The sequence below is a fragment of the Argiope bruennichi genome, chromosome 9 (assembly GCF_947563725.1).
Source record: "Argiope bruennichi chromosome 9, qqArgBrue1.1, whole genome shotgun sequence".
Lineage (NCBI taxonomy): Eukaryota > Metazoa > Arthropoda > Arachnida > Araneae > Araneidae > Argiope > Argiope bruennichi.
Genome location: NC_079159.1, coordinates 59,659,727 through 59,675,087, shown reverse-complemented (window position 1 = coordinate 59,675,087; position 15,361 = coordinate 59,659,727). Strand labels below are relative to the sequence as shown.

At 30.1% G+C, this 15,361-nt stretch overlaps 1 protein-coding gene across 2 annotated transcripts in view; it reads right to left on the bottom strand.

Annotated features, from left to right (window-relative positions):
* LOC129983630 (trithorax group protein osa-like) overlaps positions 1–15,361 on the bottom strand; it is a 125,051-nt gene that overhangs the window by 80,224 nt on the left and 29,466 nt on the right. For both annotated transcript variants that reach the window (XM_056093165.1, XM_056093166.1), the window contains exons 2-3: positions 2,627–2,788; positions 690–1,199 (exon numbers count right to left, since the gene is read on the bottom strand). In XM_056093165.1, the coding sequence (XP_055949140.1) occupies positions 690–1,199; positions 2,627–2,788 (672 nt within the window). The remainder of the gene's footprint in view (positions 1–689; positions 1,200–2,626; positions 2,789–15,361) is intronic.

Below are 15,361 nucleotides of genomic sequence, written 5' to 3'. Positions count from 1 at the left end.
AATGGAAGAAGTCGACAGCATTTCTTTTTGCAAGAAGAAATTAATTATTGTTTGAAATAATTCTTCATAATTGTTTTATTTCAGGTTTTTACATCAATTCTAAACCGCATCAGAATTGCGCCAAAAATACTAAAGACTTTTGATATATGATTGAAATAAGAACAGCTAAGTTTGAATTTCTATGACATATCATTTCACTATAACCCTTGCAAAATTTTCAAGCATAAATACTAGGTTAAAATTTGCTATCAAATACATATCCAACCACAGACTGGAAGAAGGGGGAGAGGACTAATAGAAGAATCCTCAGTATTTCAACTTTCTAAGATGAATTCAAGCATGAGTGAGCAGACTGGGAAGAATATTAAAGGAAGGACCCATTCAGGAAAAGTAACAAATATCCTGTAAACTTTATCTGCATTATGACAGATAGATAACTCTAAATCTTATTACCAACTTAGTGCAATCAATAGAAATCTCTACTTTTAATAAATCGGGATCTCAGATGCCTAATAAATCCAGATTTATCATTATATTTTAACACAAAATACTCCGAAAAGTTGAAAACTACAGAAAAAAAAATTATTTGACAGTATTACCACTTTGGATGGTTTTATCGTTTAAATCAAAATCAGACTGAATAGGAATATAAAGCATGAAATGAACATCTGGAATTTTATTTAACATACCTGAGTAGATTGTTGAGGCTGCTGCTGTTGATGCTGTTGTGGTGGCTGTTGAGAGGGAACTACTGAAGGTGGTTGGGGAGTTGGCTGCTGTGAAGATGGTGGAGGAGGAGGATGCTGTTGCTGCGACTGCGACTGCTGCTGCTGTTGTTGTTGTTGCTGCTGCTGCTGCTGCTGCTGCATGGGAACAGGAGTATGTGGTGGAGGCTGTTGCTGAGAAGGAGGTGTTTGTTGCTGTTGCATAGGTTGTTGCTGTTGTGATGGTTGCGAAGGCGGAGGTTGTTGGGGTGGAGGTTGCTGTTGAGAAGGTGGAGGCTGGTGTTGAGAAGAAGGTTGTTGCTGTGGTTGTGGTTGTTGTTGCTGCTGCATTGAAGAAACGGGAGGCATAGTAGCACCTCCATATGACCCCATTTGTGGTTGTCTCTGTTGATGATCGTAACCACTACCCCCTGTAGATATCTGTGAGGGCTGTGATGGCCCATGCTGTTGAACATTTGGATATTGCTGCACACCCTTAAGGAAAGAGAAGAAAAAACACAAAATTAACATATAAAATGTGTATTGTATATCAATGAGAAGAAAGCTATAGAGTTTGGAAACAGGAAACACAACCAATATAAGGTTATTATTACAATTAGTAAGTTCATTAATTTATCTTTAAATATGCTGTGTTAGACAGGGGTGTTTGTGGGACCCCAAAAAATCCCCTGAAACTTTTACGGACTTACTACCGACATTTTGGAGTTTCGAGAAGGGGGGAGGGAGAGAAATGAAAAATTACAATTATGAAGTATTGAATGACCTAATTATAAAAGTTCAATGAATTACTTTTTTTGCAAAATTAAGACCTTTGAACCCAGGTCACGTGATCGCACATCTGGTCGAACGAAGTCTCTCCCTTTTTTTTTCTGCCGCGCCTACTTGCGGAAAAGAATCCAGAAGAGAATGTCCGAGAACCGGGGGAATGAGTCATAACTCGCAATAACGAAAGAACAAAAAAGAAGTTTTTCCCCCCTTTTCACACATTATCACTGCCTTTGGAGAAAGAAAGGAAAAGTTTTCACCACACACACTGACCTTGCGTTTTCTGCTTTCAAAGCAAACAAAATTACCCAGATCAAAATAAATAATTCATTATTATTCCTACTTCCTTTTGAACGACGATCCCCGGAATTTCCGGGTATCGAAGTTCAAAATCCCCGGAATTCCGGGGTTTCCCCGGAGCACAAACACCCCTGGTTAGATTAAAAAGAATTGTTATAGAAATGCTAAAGGAAGCTTTCACTGATACTTATTATACTTCATTTTCTGCTTTCTTCATATGCATTTGCTACTGCGACATATTTATTTCAAATGTTATCATAAGCTACTTTTATCTACTAAGCTTTTCTCATGTGTATTCATATACACAAAATTAATCGAGATTCTCTAACTAATAGAAATAAGGCAATAATAATGATAATAAACAAAACAAAAAAAAAGATCATTTGACATTATTCTTAAATTTAAAAACTGAAAAGCAATGGCAAATTAAGGAATAGTGATTTGTTTTCTTTAAAATTTCACCAATATACCTTATTTCTAATGCTAGACGCCTATTAAATTCACCTTCAATAAAAGTCAAAAATGGCAAATTGAATTTTGAAAAAATTAATGGACAGCAATCGTCAAATCAAAATAACCAATACATTTTGAACATTTTCTTGTAATCATTACACTATCGTGAAATTATTCAATCTAAACAACAATTCCAGGATCATATCATAATGACATCTTAAGTGCAGAATTTTTTTGAATAAGCTATTCCATATTTAACGATGCGTTATCTATGAAAATTATGTTTATATTAGATACCTTAAAGTCCTACTTCAAATTATTTTTATTTGTCTTTACTTATTAAGAATTGGAAACAAAGTTGGAGGATGCAAGAAGGGATATACCTGTTGTGGATAGCTTTGGCTGATGGGCCTGACTGGGGAAGGTGTTTGACTGTAAGGGTGATACTGTTGTGGATACTGCTGAGATGGAACAGCTGCCGGACTAGACAACTGGCTGGGGGACATGTATGGTCGCTTCATGGATGGATCAGGCATAGGACCACCCTGCAAATACAATTATATATTTGAGTAAATATATTTCGATAAACTTAAGAAATAAAAGTCCTTTCAAAAAATAACATGCAATATGTTAAACAAAAAGAAAAAGTAATACACAAACATGTTAATTTATATTCAATTAAAATTAGAGTATAATAAAATCATCTGTGTTATTTTAACTGTAAAAAAATCAGTAAAATGCATACATGCAATAATAATGAAAGTCACTTCCTTTTACAATTTAAAATATTTTCAGATATACAAAATCAGAAATATTTCCAGACATAAAGAATCAATGAAAAATTTATTGTAAAGCAATGCATCCGAAATTGAGATTCTTTGCGCTTGAGGAGAAAGAATTTTAAATAACTAAAAAGGAAGAAGAAAAGGAACCATTTAAAGCTTCTAATTTGCGCACATTATATATAAATTTTATAGTGGTATATATATCATTATAAAAATCTGTAATTGAAATTTAACAAAACTCTAATGATCATCATTCTTAATTCCAAGTAAATGAAACAATAACATGTGCACACCTGCAATTACACACGCAAGAAAAGAGAGTGAATATCTGCAAAAGGTAACAATCAATCAGAAGGTAGCAATCATGTGACTGGTATTGTGTATATTACAGATGATTAACATATGTTAATTTGATTTATAAATAAGAGAGGGGGGATTCTTTCACTATTAAGAAATAGCTATAGACTATTGTTCTCAGCCAAATTCTTTAAAGCTGCTTGAAATTTTATTCCCTGATAAATAAACAAAGATTGTGTTAACCTCTTTTAGAAAGAACTTTAAAAAATATTTTCAATTAACTTGTAACTGAGTCTTGATACAAGATTCATTTAATAAGGATCATTTTTCCAACAACCTATCTGGATAAAAATATCTGTAGTGCATTTACAAATAATAATCTTTTATTCATTTATTTACTTTTAATTTCTATAAAAAGTATGTTTTGATAACACAAGAATTTTTATTAAAGTGCTGACTGATTTAGAGATTTTCTTGGGACATGTTACCGAGAAATTATCTTTATTGGATAAAAGTTAAAGGCAGGGCAATTAAAGACAAATTTTCTCATAATTTAACAAAACCACTTGTAACAGAAAAAGTTATTGAAAATCTATAAACGGTATTTTTGACATAATTTGATATTATAGATATCACTTGTATATCTCTCCTTCATCACACTATAACTACTTTCATGCAAATTTAGGGGGGAATTTTTTTTTATCAAGTACTATTGATACAACAAAGTAAAGATAATCGGTTGAAATAAATTGGGAAAAGTACGAACGCCTTCCGAGATTTAGTTATATTTGCAGACAACCAAGACTAGAAGGTAATGAGAAAAAAGTTAAAAAATATAAAAAGCTTCACAAAAAGTTATATTTGTCATAATGAAAAAAAAAATGTATCATTAATTTATAATATTAATTAATTAAACTAAATTGCAATTTATTTTTCTATTCCTTTAAATAACCAGAAACAGATTCAATAATAATAAATGGATTTCATGTAAATTTGAATTTAAAAAAATGTGTAAATAATAATATATTTTGGAAAAAAATTATTATTGTATAAAAAAATATCATATCGATTAAATAATGAGTTTTTTGTTGAAATTGGAGATGCAATTGTGCAATATAAATGAAAGCTTTAATTGCCTCCAAATAGGAACGTCATCCACAACAAAAAATAAAAAGAGGCACTATTAATCAGACAAATGAATTCCTTTTTCTCTATTTTAAAATGCGAAAGTGAGTATTCATCATTCCGTTCTTTCCAGAGGTACACAAAACCACGTGCATAATTAACATAAAGCACGTGACTCAGACAACAACAGGCGGCGGAAATCGACAACAAATCTCTGGAAAAGCACGTGGCTATTCTAAGAACCCCCACCTCCTCCTCCCTACCCAGCCCACCCCTCCCCCCGCGCCTCATTCCACGGATGTATGCATGTGTAGTTTGAATGGATGGATGGATGAATGTGCGCGCCGAGAAAATAGAGGTCAATGGCTCACAGCAAGCTTAGGAGACAAGACACGGGGCTGTGTTTACATTGGCAGCTGGGATAGAAAAAAAAAATTTTTTTAACTAAAAAAAAATGGATGAAAAGAAAACGCGAGTAGGGGGAGGGGAGCGAAACGCGAGATAGTTAAATTCGCCGCTTCACCCCAGGCACGCGAGAATCAGCCACTTTGAATGGCAGTATTTGCGCACCTTTCGTATACTACAGAGTTAAGGTTTTTATTCCTCCACCAATAGCTAATTCCGCTAATGGCAACTACCTTGCTCGGTTTCTACTGTAAGGCTCGGTCATTTCTCTACATAGATTCAAATATTAAACTGCATACGACCTAAAAGTATTTATTCGATATTTCAATAACTACAAGTTCTAATCATCAGCTCAGATTAAAGTAAAATTTAAATAAAATAATAAATGATTATGTAAAGAATGAGTCGAAAGAAATCGAAATCATTGTCCTGAAACATTGCTACAATATATTGCAATTAAAAGGACACTAAATAGATAGTCGTTTTTTGATCTGTTATAAAACATCCATCTATATAGATCACCTCTGCTATACTCAATCAATTTACAAAAATCAGGACGATGAGTCACAACGTCAATTTTCAGTCATTATTAATATTGTAAATGAAAAGTATAACTTTTCATTTACTGCAGACTTTAATTCCACGATTTGTATATAACCCATCAAATGAATGTAGTAGACTTCATTCAATTTATGCCTATATGTACATGTTTTACACATGTACATATTCTTTAATTCTGAATACATTTTTAAGTAAACATCATTTTCAATCAAAAGCTTCTTTTCTTTCACCCTAATTTTCAAAAAAAAAAAAAAGAGAGAGAAGAAGAAGGGAGAAAAAAGCATTCTATTTTATTTTAAACATTACAATTATGTATTTTTTACAAAAGTATCTCTTTTAACTTAAGTAAAAAAGTACCATTAAAAAAAATTATGTTTAGTTTTCTTTTCTTTAATTCCAATTTCAAAGTTTTTATAGCAATAAAAATGAATAAACAGATAAAATATTTACTAATGTCAGAAAACTTGTACACGTTCATTAAAAAAAAATGTAAATTTGTAAAAAATATTTTTATTTATGAATAAATAATATTTTGTAGCTAGAAAAATGAAGCCATGAGGTGGGAAGACTAGATATCGTGAATATATGTCTTATGGCACTTCATGGAAAATGCACCCTTTAAACTAATGTAATTACACACTTTAAGAATATTCATATATAAATTTTGAAACGAATGACTAGAAATTGCATACACTTATTACATTTCTTCAAGAAATCCATAAAGAAAAGTAGCGTCTTACAAGTATCAGAATCATATAAAAAAGATAACAAAGGAGCTAATTTTTTTTTTTTTAAATCTTAGCTAATCTCTTTTATTTACACATTAAATTTGTTGAACTTTAATGTAAAATTTATATAAGATTACTGTCAATCAATCTGAACTGAAATAACCTTATGCATTCAATCGTAGAATATATTTCACATCAAACGTAAAGGGAAAATCAAGGCACGATAGATGGATTAGTCAAATTCTACAATTTTATAGGAATCTGCAATAAATAAAAACAAACAAAAAAAGATTTCTCATAAATCTCTTTCCATCAATCATAAAAATCTAATTTTAGGAAAATGATTCTACAGAAAACATGCAGATGCATGCACAATGTCAGTAGAAAAAGCCTTAAAAAATGTTTCAATTAATACAATGTGGAATTTTTATATGAACTCAAAACAGCGTCGATATGATAAACAAATAAATTTAAGATATTTTCCTCTCTGCACGATTCAAGTTACTCATACTTCGCATAATCCTTGGAAAAGCAAAAATGGCTCATTTATAAGTAACTCTTAGTCAAATCAAAAAGCTACAGTTGTATTCAGCACAAAAAGAAAAGCAAACATTATAATGCATATGAATTAAACTTCACATGTTTACCAAATAAATCTGTTTTACTATCTACAAAATTTAATTGATTATAATATTTATAATCGATTTCAAATCTGGAATTATTTCATATTACTTTTTAAACATTCACACTTCTACATCCTTTGCACAATATACCAGTCTGAGAACAGAAGCCTTAAATTTTAAATCCTGACTCTGGAATCTTTTTAATTTTTTTTTACACAGTTGAACTAGTTATGCTTATTAGCTGAAACTTCTTTTATCAGAATTGTACTGTTTTAAAAAGAATTCATCTTTCAATGAGGGGGGGGGGAGAAGGATTTGCAATCAAAAAGAAAGAAGGTAATGAAGCTCTAGATAAAATATAAAATAGGAAATAGGGGGAGGGGGGCTCCAATTTTTAAAAACCAAACATAATTTTCTTAATACTGTGTGAATGTATATTAGGATTTGCAAATCTGAAACCTCATGCCAACGAAAAAAAAAAAAAAAAAAAAAATTAAATGCAAATTTATATATAAAAATATTTTTAACATTAAAATTAACTTACGGTTTACCAATTCATAATAAAGTTGATAAAAAATAATTAAAAAACGATTCTCCTAATAATAAAATTAACTAAAATATATATGAATTCATTTTTTGGAGGAAAAAAAGGGGTATAAATTGCTCTTTCATAAGAAAGAGAGGAAAAAAACACAGGAAATGAAACGGAACTACGCAAGAATAATGACTGCAATCGCATAATAATTCTGAAAATATACGCGAAATTGTAAAGTTCTGCAAATAAACAAATAAATTAATGGGAGATGCTGAAGAAAGGATTCAAGATGAAAAACTTTAAAACCTTTTTAAACAATGCACTTTAATAAAGCTTCTTTCTTTAACATTACGAAATATCCAGCAAAAATAATAAGCAAATATAGAATAAATATAATCTAAATAAATTAAAATATAATGAAGTTACTAATGGAAACATATACGTTTTAAAAATATACTCCATTTCTCTTTATTATTTTATTATTGTTATTTATTTAATAAGGTAAAAACTAATCTTCATACAATTTTATGCAACAGCAGTGAAACAACACATTTTATCATCCAGCCACTGGATGTTCTTTGGAGTTGCTGTTATCAGAAATCATTCCAACGTACAGCGTAATTCCAAATAGGATGTTATTTTTGACGCGATATCAGTACCTCCTTTTATTTAAGGTTGAGCGTCTGTAAATACAGATAGCTTTCGCTCATATACACAGATAAAAGACAGACATCTCTTACTGAAGCTTTTAGAAAATTAATTGTTGTTCGCATCAAAGATAATCTTCATGTGGAAATAGAGGGTTGTTGACACTGATCCACAGAAAAAATGCTAGATGGTGATTGGACAAACGCAGAAGTTACTGCAATTTTTCAGATACGAATGCACCGCAATATTTTTCAAAAAAATGAAATAATAAAAATTGCACATTTTTAAAAATGATTACAAAAATGAAGCTAACAGGCATCATTAGATTTAAATAATAGTTTTTGCTATAACTTCAAATTAAAATCACAATTTACGTTTTCCAAACAAATTATAATTCTGAAACATCAGTACTTCGAAATGCATCAAAGTATTTCAAGAATTAAAATAATAATAATAATACATTCCTTTTATCTGTTATGCTTAAAATGAATGATGAAATAAAGTGATCAAAGGCGGAAAACGACATGAGAAAACTATTTAGGAACGTATTTGTTTTCATAGATTTGAAACAATCAGCGATGTGGAACGAAAAATGACGGTTTAAGAACTTAAGTTCCACTACATACATTAGGCTTGTAACGGATAATGAAAGTATTTCGATCAAGAGTTACTTCGACTGTATCTTTCAGAAATAAGAAAAGCTGTTTATTTATTTTTTTAAATCGTTCACGATTTGAAATTTTGAGCATTTTTCAACATGAGGGATAATAATATTGTCTCTTTACATTCATTAGCATCAAACGAGGAAAGATTCACCGCAAAAAAATATTTTTTTTATCCAAATTTCAAGTCATTAAAATGCATATGGTTTACGAAGCAATGGCAGTAAAGATATGTTTAGAATAATTGTCAAGAAATGAATAGTTTTTAAGCAATCTAAAATTACTGTCGTCATAAACTTACGATGGTATGGATAAAGAAGGGGAATAGTAACAAATGAAAAAAATTTTCTTTCTCATCATCAAAAAATGTAAATATATAATAATAAACTTTGCCCTTCTACGAAAAAAGGGCATTTTCTCGCAACATCATTTATTTTTGATAGATGGAGCCTAAGTTCTCCGATTATTTCCGGTTTTCATGACACGAAAAATAACTTAATTCATGCATAAGAAAAAAAAATTGCAAATTATTTTATCGCTAAATTGGAATAAAGCCGAAAGAAATGTCTTTTTTATCCATGTTTAATCTGAAATCAAAAAGTTTGTCTGATAAGAATTATCTCTCGATTTTCTTAATAGTTTTACCTATTTATTTTTATATGTTTATGCAGAAAAAAAATCATTAAAAACATTGCACCCCTCAAGAAATTATATTTAGGCAATAACATGTTACATTTTAAACTCTTCCCAGTACGATATAAAAATTAAAAAACTATTTAAAATAATTTTTCGACAAGGATAAGCAACTGCAGAAGTCCACAAATATGTTTTTTAATGGTTTTTATATATATATATATATAGTTAATATATATACTTAATTAACTTAAAGACTTAATTAAACACAACACATTAATTGTCAATAAAAAAATCTAACCATATAACATATTAAAATTAATTACTATTTCCTTAATCTAATTAAAAGAAAAAGTCTTTACTTTTCCTATATTTCACATTATGGCATTTATACATCCTGTTCTTTTTAATCAAGGTAATTTTGTTTTGCTATCAAAAGAAACAGTGGAGTCGCTAAGAGCATTTATTACGGTGAAAGCATTTATTACTGTCTTCTTTCAGATTCTTCAATATTTGACAGTAAAATTTATTAAAAAAAAAGGGGGGGGGGAAGCAAGAAGTTAAGTCTAGAATTAGAGTAACTTATTAAAATATCTAGAATAGGTATTATAGACATATTATTTTTATCATTAATAAATATTCACTATTTTATTTATATTCAAAATTTAAGAGCACATTCTCCCTTCCAGGTGTAAGATGAATTCGCTTTTTTTAACTGGAAAAAAAAAAAAAAAGAATATGTTTGTGAGAGAAAAGTTTAACCATGGACTATACAAAAAATGTTCAATTATGAGCCACACTCTTAAACAGAAAACATCAAATATATACCGTGAAACTTAGATCTTCGAAAACATTAACTATTACTTCAATAAGTAAAAAAAAAAAAAAAAAAAAAAAAAAAAAAAAAAATTATTTCGAAAAATTTGTTAATAAAATTATTTAATTCAAATTTAAATTGCAAATATAATGGAAAAGTAACATTCTTGCATCAATCTCTATGGAACTTGCTTCTCGAATCGAAAAAGGTCTATCGAATCAGTTAAGTTTCTTCAATGAAACTATACTAACCATCACTGAGCCATTTTTTTTTTTTTAACAGTTTAACTCAATTTAACATTAAACATGCCTTGTTTGATCATATTATGTATTTTGAAATAACATCTTTGATTCTTGAAAAATTCTTGCATTTTAAATAGGATAGAATTCATTTTTAAAGAAAGCTCTTGAACGTTATTTTTTGTGTAAGAAAAGAAATCCAATCTAATTTTATGTTATTCAAATTAATTCTAAGATATCCTATCCTTCTCAGATCTACAATCACGTAACAGAAACAGAAAATACATACTAACATTTCAGAAATAATATGCTTTATTTCACATATATTATGCAGTTTTTTATTGGATATGTAGAACATAGTTCATTGAGGTTAAATTGAAAATTGAGACACTTTTTACATGCATATAATAAATTATAGGCAAAAGTCGGTGAAAATGCATTGAAAAAAAAAAGATACACGAAAAATTAATTTGATATGTAAAATAGTAAATGTTTCCTAAATGCTATGTATATGGTTTTATCGTGCGGTTACAATATAAAATGTTATGAGAAAAATCATAAAGCAAAATATGAAAATGATTGTGCCATAGTTTATAAAGACTTCAGGAATTATGCATATGCCGGTTCATACATTCGGCTTATGTCAACTAATCAACAGTGATAAAAAAAATGTCGAAGAAGCAATTAGCGACTTGAAATACATTGATAACAGTTTGATACAACACACATACCTTCAGTTCTGCTTCAATTTTCTTCAGATTTCAGAGAAAACTACTTAGCAAAAGTATATAATTGACTTGCGCGACTCTTTTACTCTTTTTGGGAAGTATATATATTCAAGCTGCCAATTGTTTCTTGACCATTTTATCGCTTATGACATGTCCATCACAAATCGCAAGTTTATTATTATGAATTACTGAAGATGAAATCTTTTTTAAAAAAATGCTTTTTAACGATAAGATATAGGAAGGTATACATTCAGCAATGTAAAAGTTCGTCTAGAAGCAATTTTTTGTCCTTAAGCAACAGAAGAGATCTTTCGCCATTAGAATATTTTTCTCATTTAATGACTTTTAGCCCTATGAATGGCGCAGTTCAGTATATATAAACACCAGAACAAAGCCAAAATAAACCAATCTTGTTTATCGACAATTGACCTGTCAAGAATCATGTCTGAAATAAAATATCTCATAACAAATAAGAGGATTCTAGCTCTTACCATCCACATTTTTAGAAAAATGATAAGTATGCTATCTACTAACGACCTCTAGTACTAAACTGTCTCTAAGATAAGATACCTTCCCCAATTCATCCCATCGTTGTGACAATTTGCACCCCCCCCCCCCCCCTGCAATTCTGAAAGGGGATCGACGATCCCTTGGGTTATCAACCTACTCTGGCATGAGGAAGACTTCCAAGAAACCCGGAAGAAATGCTCCCACAATAGGGGTCCCTTCTGTGAAGAAAGGGGCAAGTCTCATTCATAGATTAGACCGATCTTTCAATGTGTCCCTTTCTCGTGAAAAGGAAATGATGGGCGAAAATCGTAGTAAGCTCACCAGCTGGGTAGAATTCCTTCTTTTCGTGGACAGTGACTAATGAGAATGCCACAGCGTAATTTATAATTTGCTAATCAATCAAATGATAAGCGAATGAGCAAATCAGAGATATACACTGACTAATGTAGCCTGTTTTGCGAAAAAATCTAACGAGATAGGCCTATGTTATCGTTAAAATGGCACAGATAACTGAACCAAGCAGCAATACAAAATCAATGTTATGTAAATAAGAGATAAAAAGAACGATAGTTGTGTATAACTACGAATAACAAAATGTGATAATACATATTTCTATCTCTTAAAAGAGATTTTTCGATTCTGATATTTTAAGTTTGCGGCTACGCTTATGTCACCACTTTTTATTCTCTTGACTTCATCAGATGTTCTTTTTTTAGATGCACTTTAAAAGTTCCATTCCAAAGTTTTATATGATCAATGCAAATGAAGTACAATATAGAATGAGAATAATTAAATGAATAGGAATAAAAATTATCTGACATCAAAATACTAATCACCGTTGGCGAATAGCTGGTTCGCAGGTATACTGGTTATATTTAATTTCAGTCAAACAGTTTAGATATAGCTCTATGTTCATGATTCTGTCAAATTGTCAGACATTAAAGCCGTATCACTTTAACTGACTTGCATCATGCTCTTTTCATTGTGTTCATGAATCTTCCCAACGGCGACCAGCCCCATGATAACATAGCGATAAGCGTCTGGTTCATCGATCTTCTACCTTTCGCAGTATTGTAACTTCATTTCTTTATACATTTTGTAAATTACACAGATTTTAAACAGAATCCTTCTTCTTTAGCTTTTAACATTGGAAGAAAACCACCCTATTAAATATTTGAAGAAACGATGAAAGCGTTTTCAATTTCAGGACAAAAATGGAAGCTATTGTTAGAAAGTTTGCAATATTTTTGGAAATTATGACAGAAAAACGTCACCATTTCGTTTATTTTTAATAAAACAAAATTTTAGTTAAAAAAATTTTAAAAATCCCTCCGAGGGCATATGTCTACCTTCCAAAATTATATATGTGCAATGTCTGGTAGCTCAGTCTGGCCTATAGAGGGCTAACACACACACATTCAGCTCTATCATTATTAAAGATTTCAGAATCAAATATAAAAGTAAAAAAAAAAAGATGATTGTATAATATCCATATAAATAACTTTCTAACTCGCTCGCCGAAAAACGCGTTATTCATCTATACGATTTGACGACTGATACATCATGTTATTTCAGTTTCCAAATTTAAATAAAAAGTGCAATTCGGTTTGGACATCCTTTTAAAAGAGTAAACCATGAATTTCAGCCGTAGTTTCCAACATAAGCAAGACGATGAAAAGAAAGAAACTCAAAACGCGAATAAATCGACTGAAAAAACTTTTGGAAAGTTTCAAGGAGGAAATAAAATTTATTTCAAAAAACTTCAGTATGCCTGGAAATTTAATTTACGAAAAAATAATCAGAAGATTAATGTAAGTATGATGTTATAAGATAGTTTAGTATGTAATTTACTTTACAATCTGTAACAGAACTTTTTTTTTAATATGTCAACTGCTCCAGTGAATTCTCTGAAATATTAAAGCACTGATTATTTAGCGAACAGTAAACATGAAATTTAACTTTAAAATTATATCTTTATCACTCTTCTTTCGTAATTTTCGAAGCAAATATGGAAGCGATACTACTGAACAAAGTTAGCGAGTAAGAGACAGAATCCTCTTGAAGTTATAACTCCATATCTCGTAACATTTATAAATAAGATATATTTCACGACCTCAATAGATACACAGATAACAAAATGAATTTCATTCATCGTGTCAAAAATGGCTATTGATAACATTTTTAAATTTAGTTTTAATAGATTTTAACTTTCTGTTCCGATCTTTTACGGGAATTGCATTAACACAGATTTCGTAAATGAAGTAGAAGACAAGCATAATTTATGAACCGATTATTTTCTTCATGACGCATTAGCGGAACGATATTTTTCCCTTAACAGATTTAGTTTATACCAAATGTTACGGCGGAACTCCTTAGAGATCGAGTTCCAAAGCCGAAACTCAGCCAGGAGGCCACTTTTGTCCTTGTCCTTGGCAATAAATACTCAAAAATTTAACAATGAATCAATGCATGGATAAGCTAAGGGCAAGTTACATAACTAAATTTAACTGTATTTTCAAATTATATGACACGAAATACAATAATCCAATATGCAGAACTCTCTCTCATGAATATAAAATCTTAAATGAACATGCATGTTTCACGGTTTTTATTCATAATTACGATATCATTCATATTTATCGTAATAATTATTCATAACCGTCAGCAGTTTTGTCGGTCAGCTGGTTCGCCGAAAATATTTGAAGTATTTAATTAATATTAAATCTTCCATACACAACTTTCATATCCATGATTCATTCAAGAAAGCCTTATTAAACATCAAATTGAGAGAGAGACACTAAAATATTGTTTTAATGGTTTCTTTCGCCTGTTTTCTGTTTGTTGTCAAATCAAATCCCATTAAAAATCTCCATCCATCTTCAAACAAGTTGTCTTTCGCGGTACCATCCTTTCTCATTCCTCATATGAATGCGCAGATAAACACATTTTTTTTTTCTTAATTCTAATCAGCGGGATATTTGTGCAATTAAATATTTCATGAAACAATTAAAATGATTTAAATTGTACAGCAACAATAAAAAATAGTGTAAAAAAATCAAGCAAAAAAAAATGCTTTTTTTAATTATAACTTTCAGCAAAAATTGATAAGATACTACACTGGGAAATTCTTAACAGTTTTTTTGAATTTTAAAATGATGTAAAAATAGTTCCTGTGTAATTAATTCCGCGAGTAACTGCGAGAAAATAGCAAAAACTTGCTTAGTTTTTATTTAATAAAAATTTCAAAAGTAATCACTTAGAAGTGCAAATTCCCACCTTCCAAGGTATATTTGAGCTAAATTTGGTAGCTCCAGGTCAAATGATGTGATCTATAGACCTCATTACTTTTATAAATACCCGATAGAATAATTGACAGTTATTATTAATACTAACCAGCTAATCACGCAATATGTACCACATATACCTTTCCTCATAATAAATAGTAGCTCATAGTTATATTGATGAGTTTTTATATGATGAATAAGGCCAATTAGGATAATTAGGAACGTATTTTGTATTAACGGTCATTTTCTTCGACTTAAAATGTTCTTTTAAGAAGGAAAATAAGTCTATAATTTATGTGAGTGCATAATCATGTTCTGGAAAGCTCGTTAAGTAATGCTTTTTTATTCAAATTAATTTAATTCAACCAGTCTTAGTTACAACAGCATTCATAATTACCCTGATGTTTCCTATTACCCAAAAAATATGGGGTAATTAGAAACACGCCTATTATCTTTTAATCACAGAAATGAACTGATTTAAAGAGATTATATTTATCATGACAAGAAACAACTGCTCATTGACAATTTATTTTGTCAC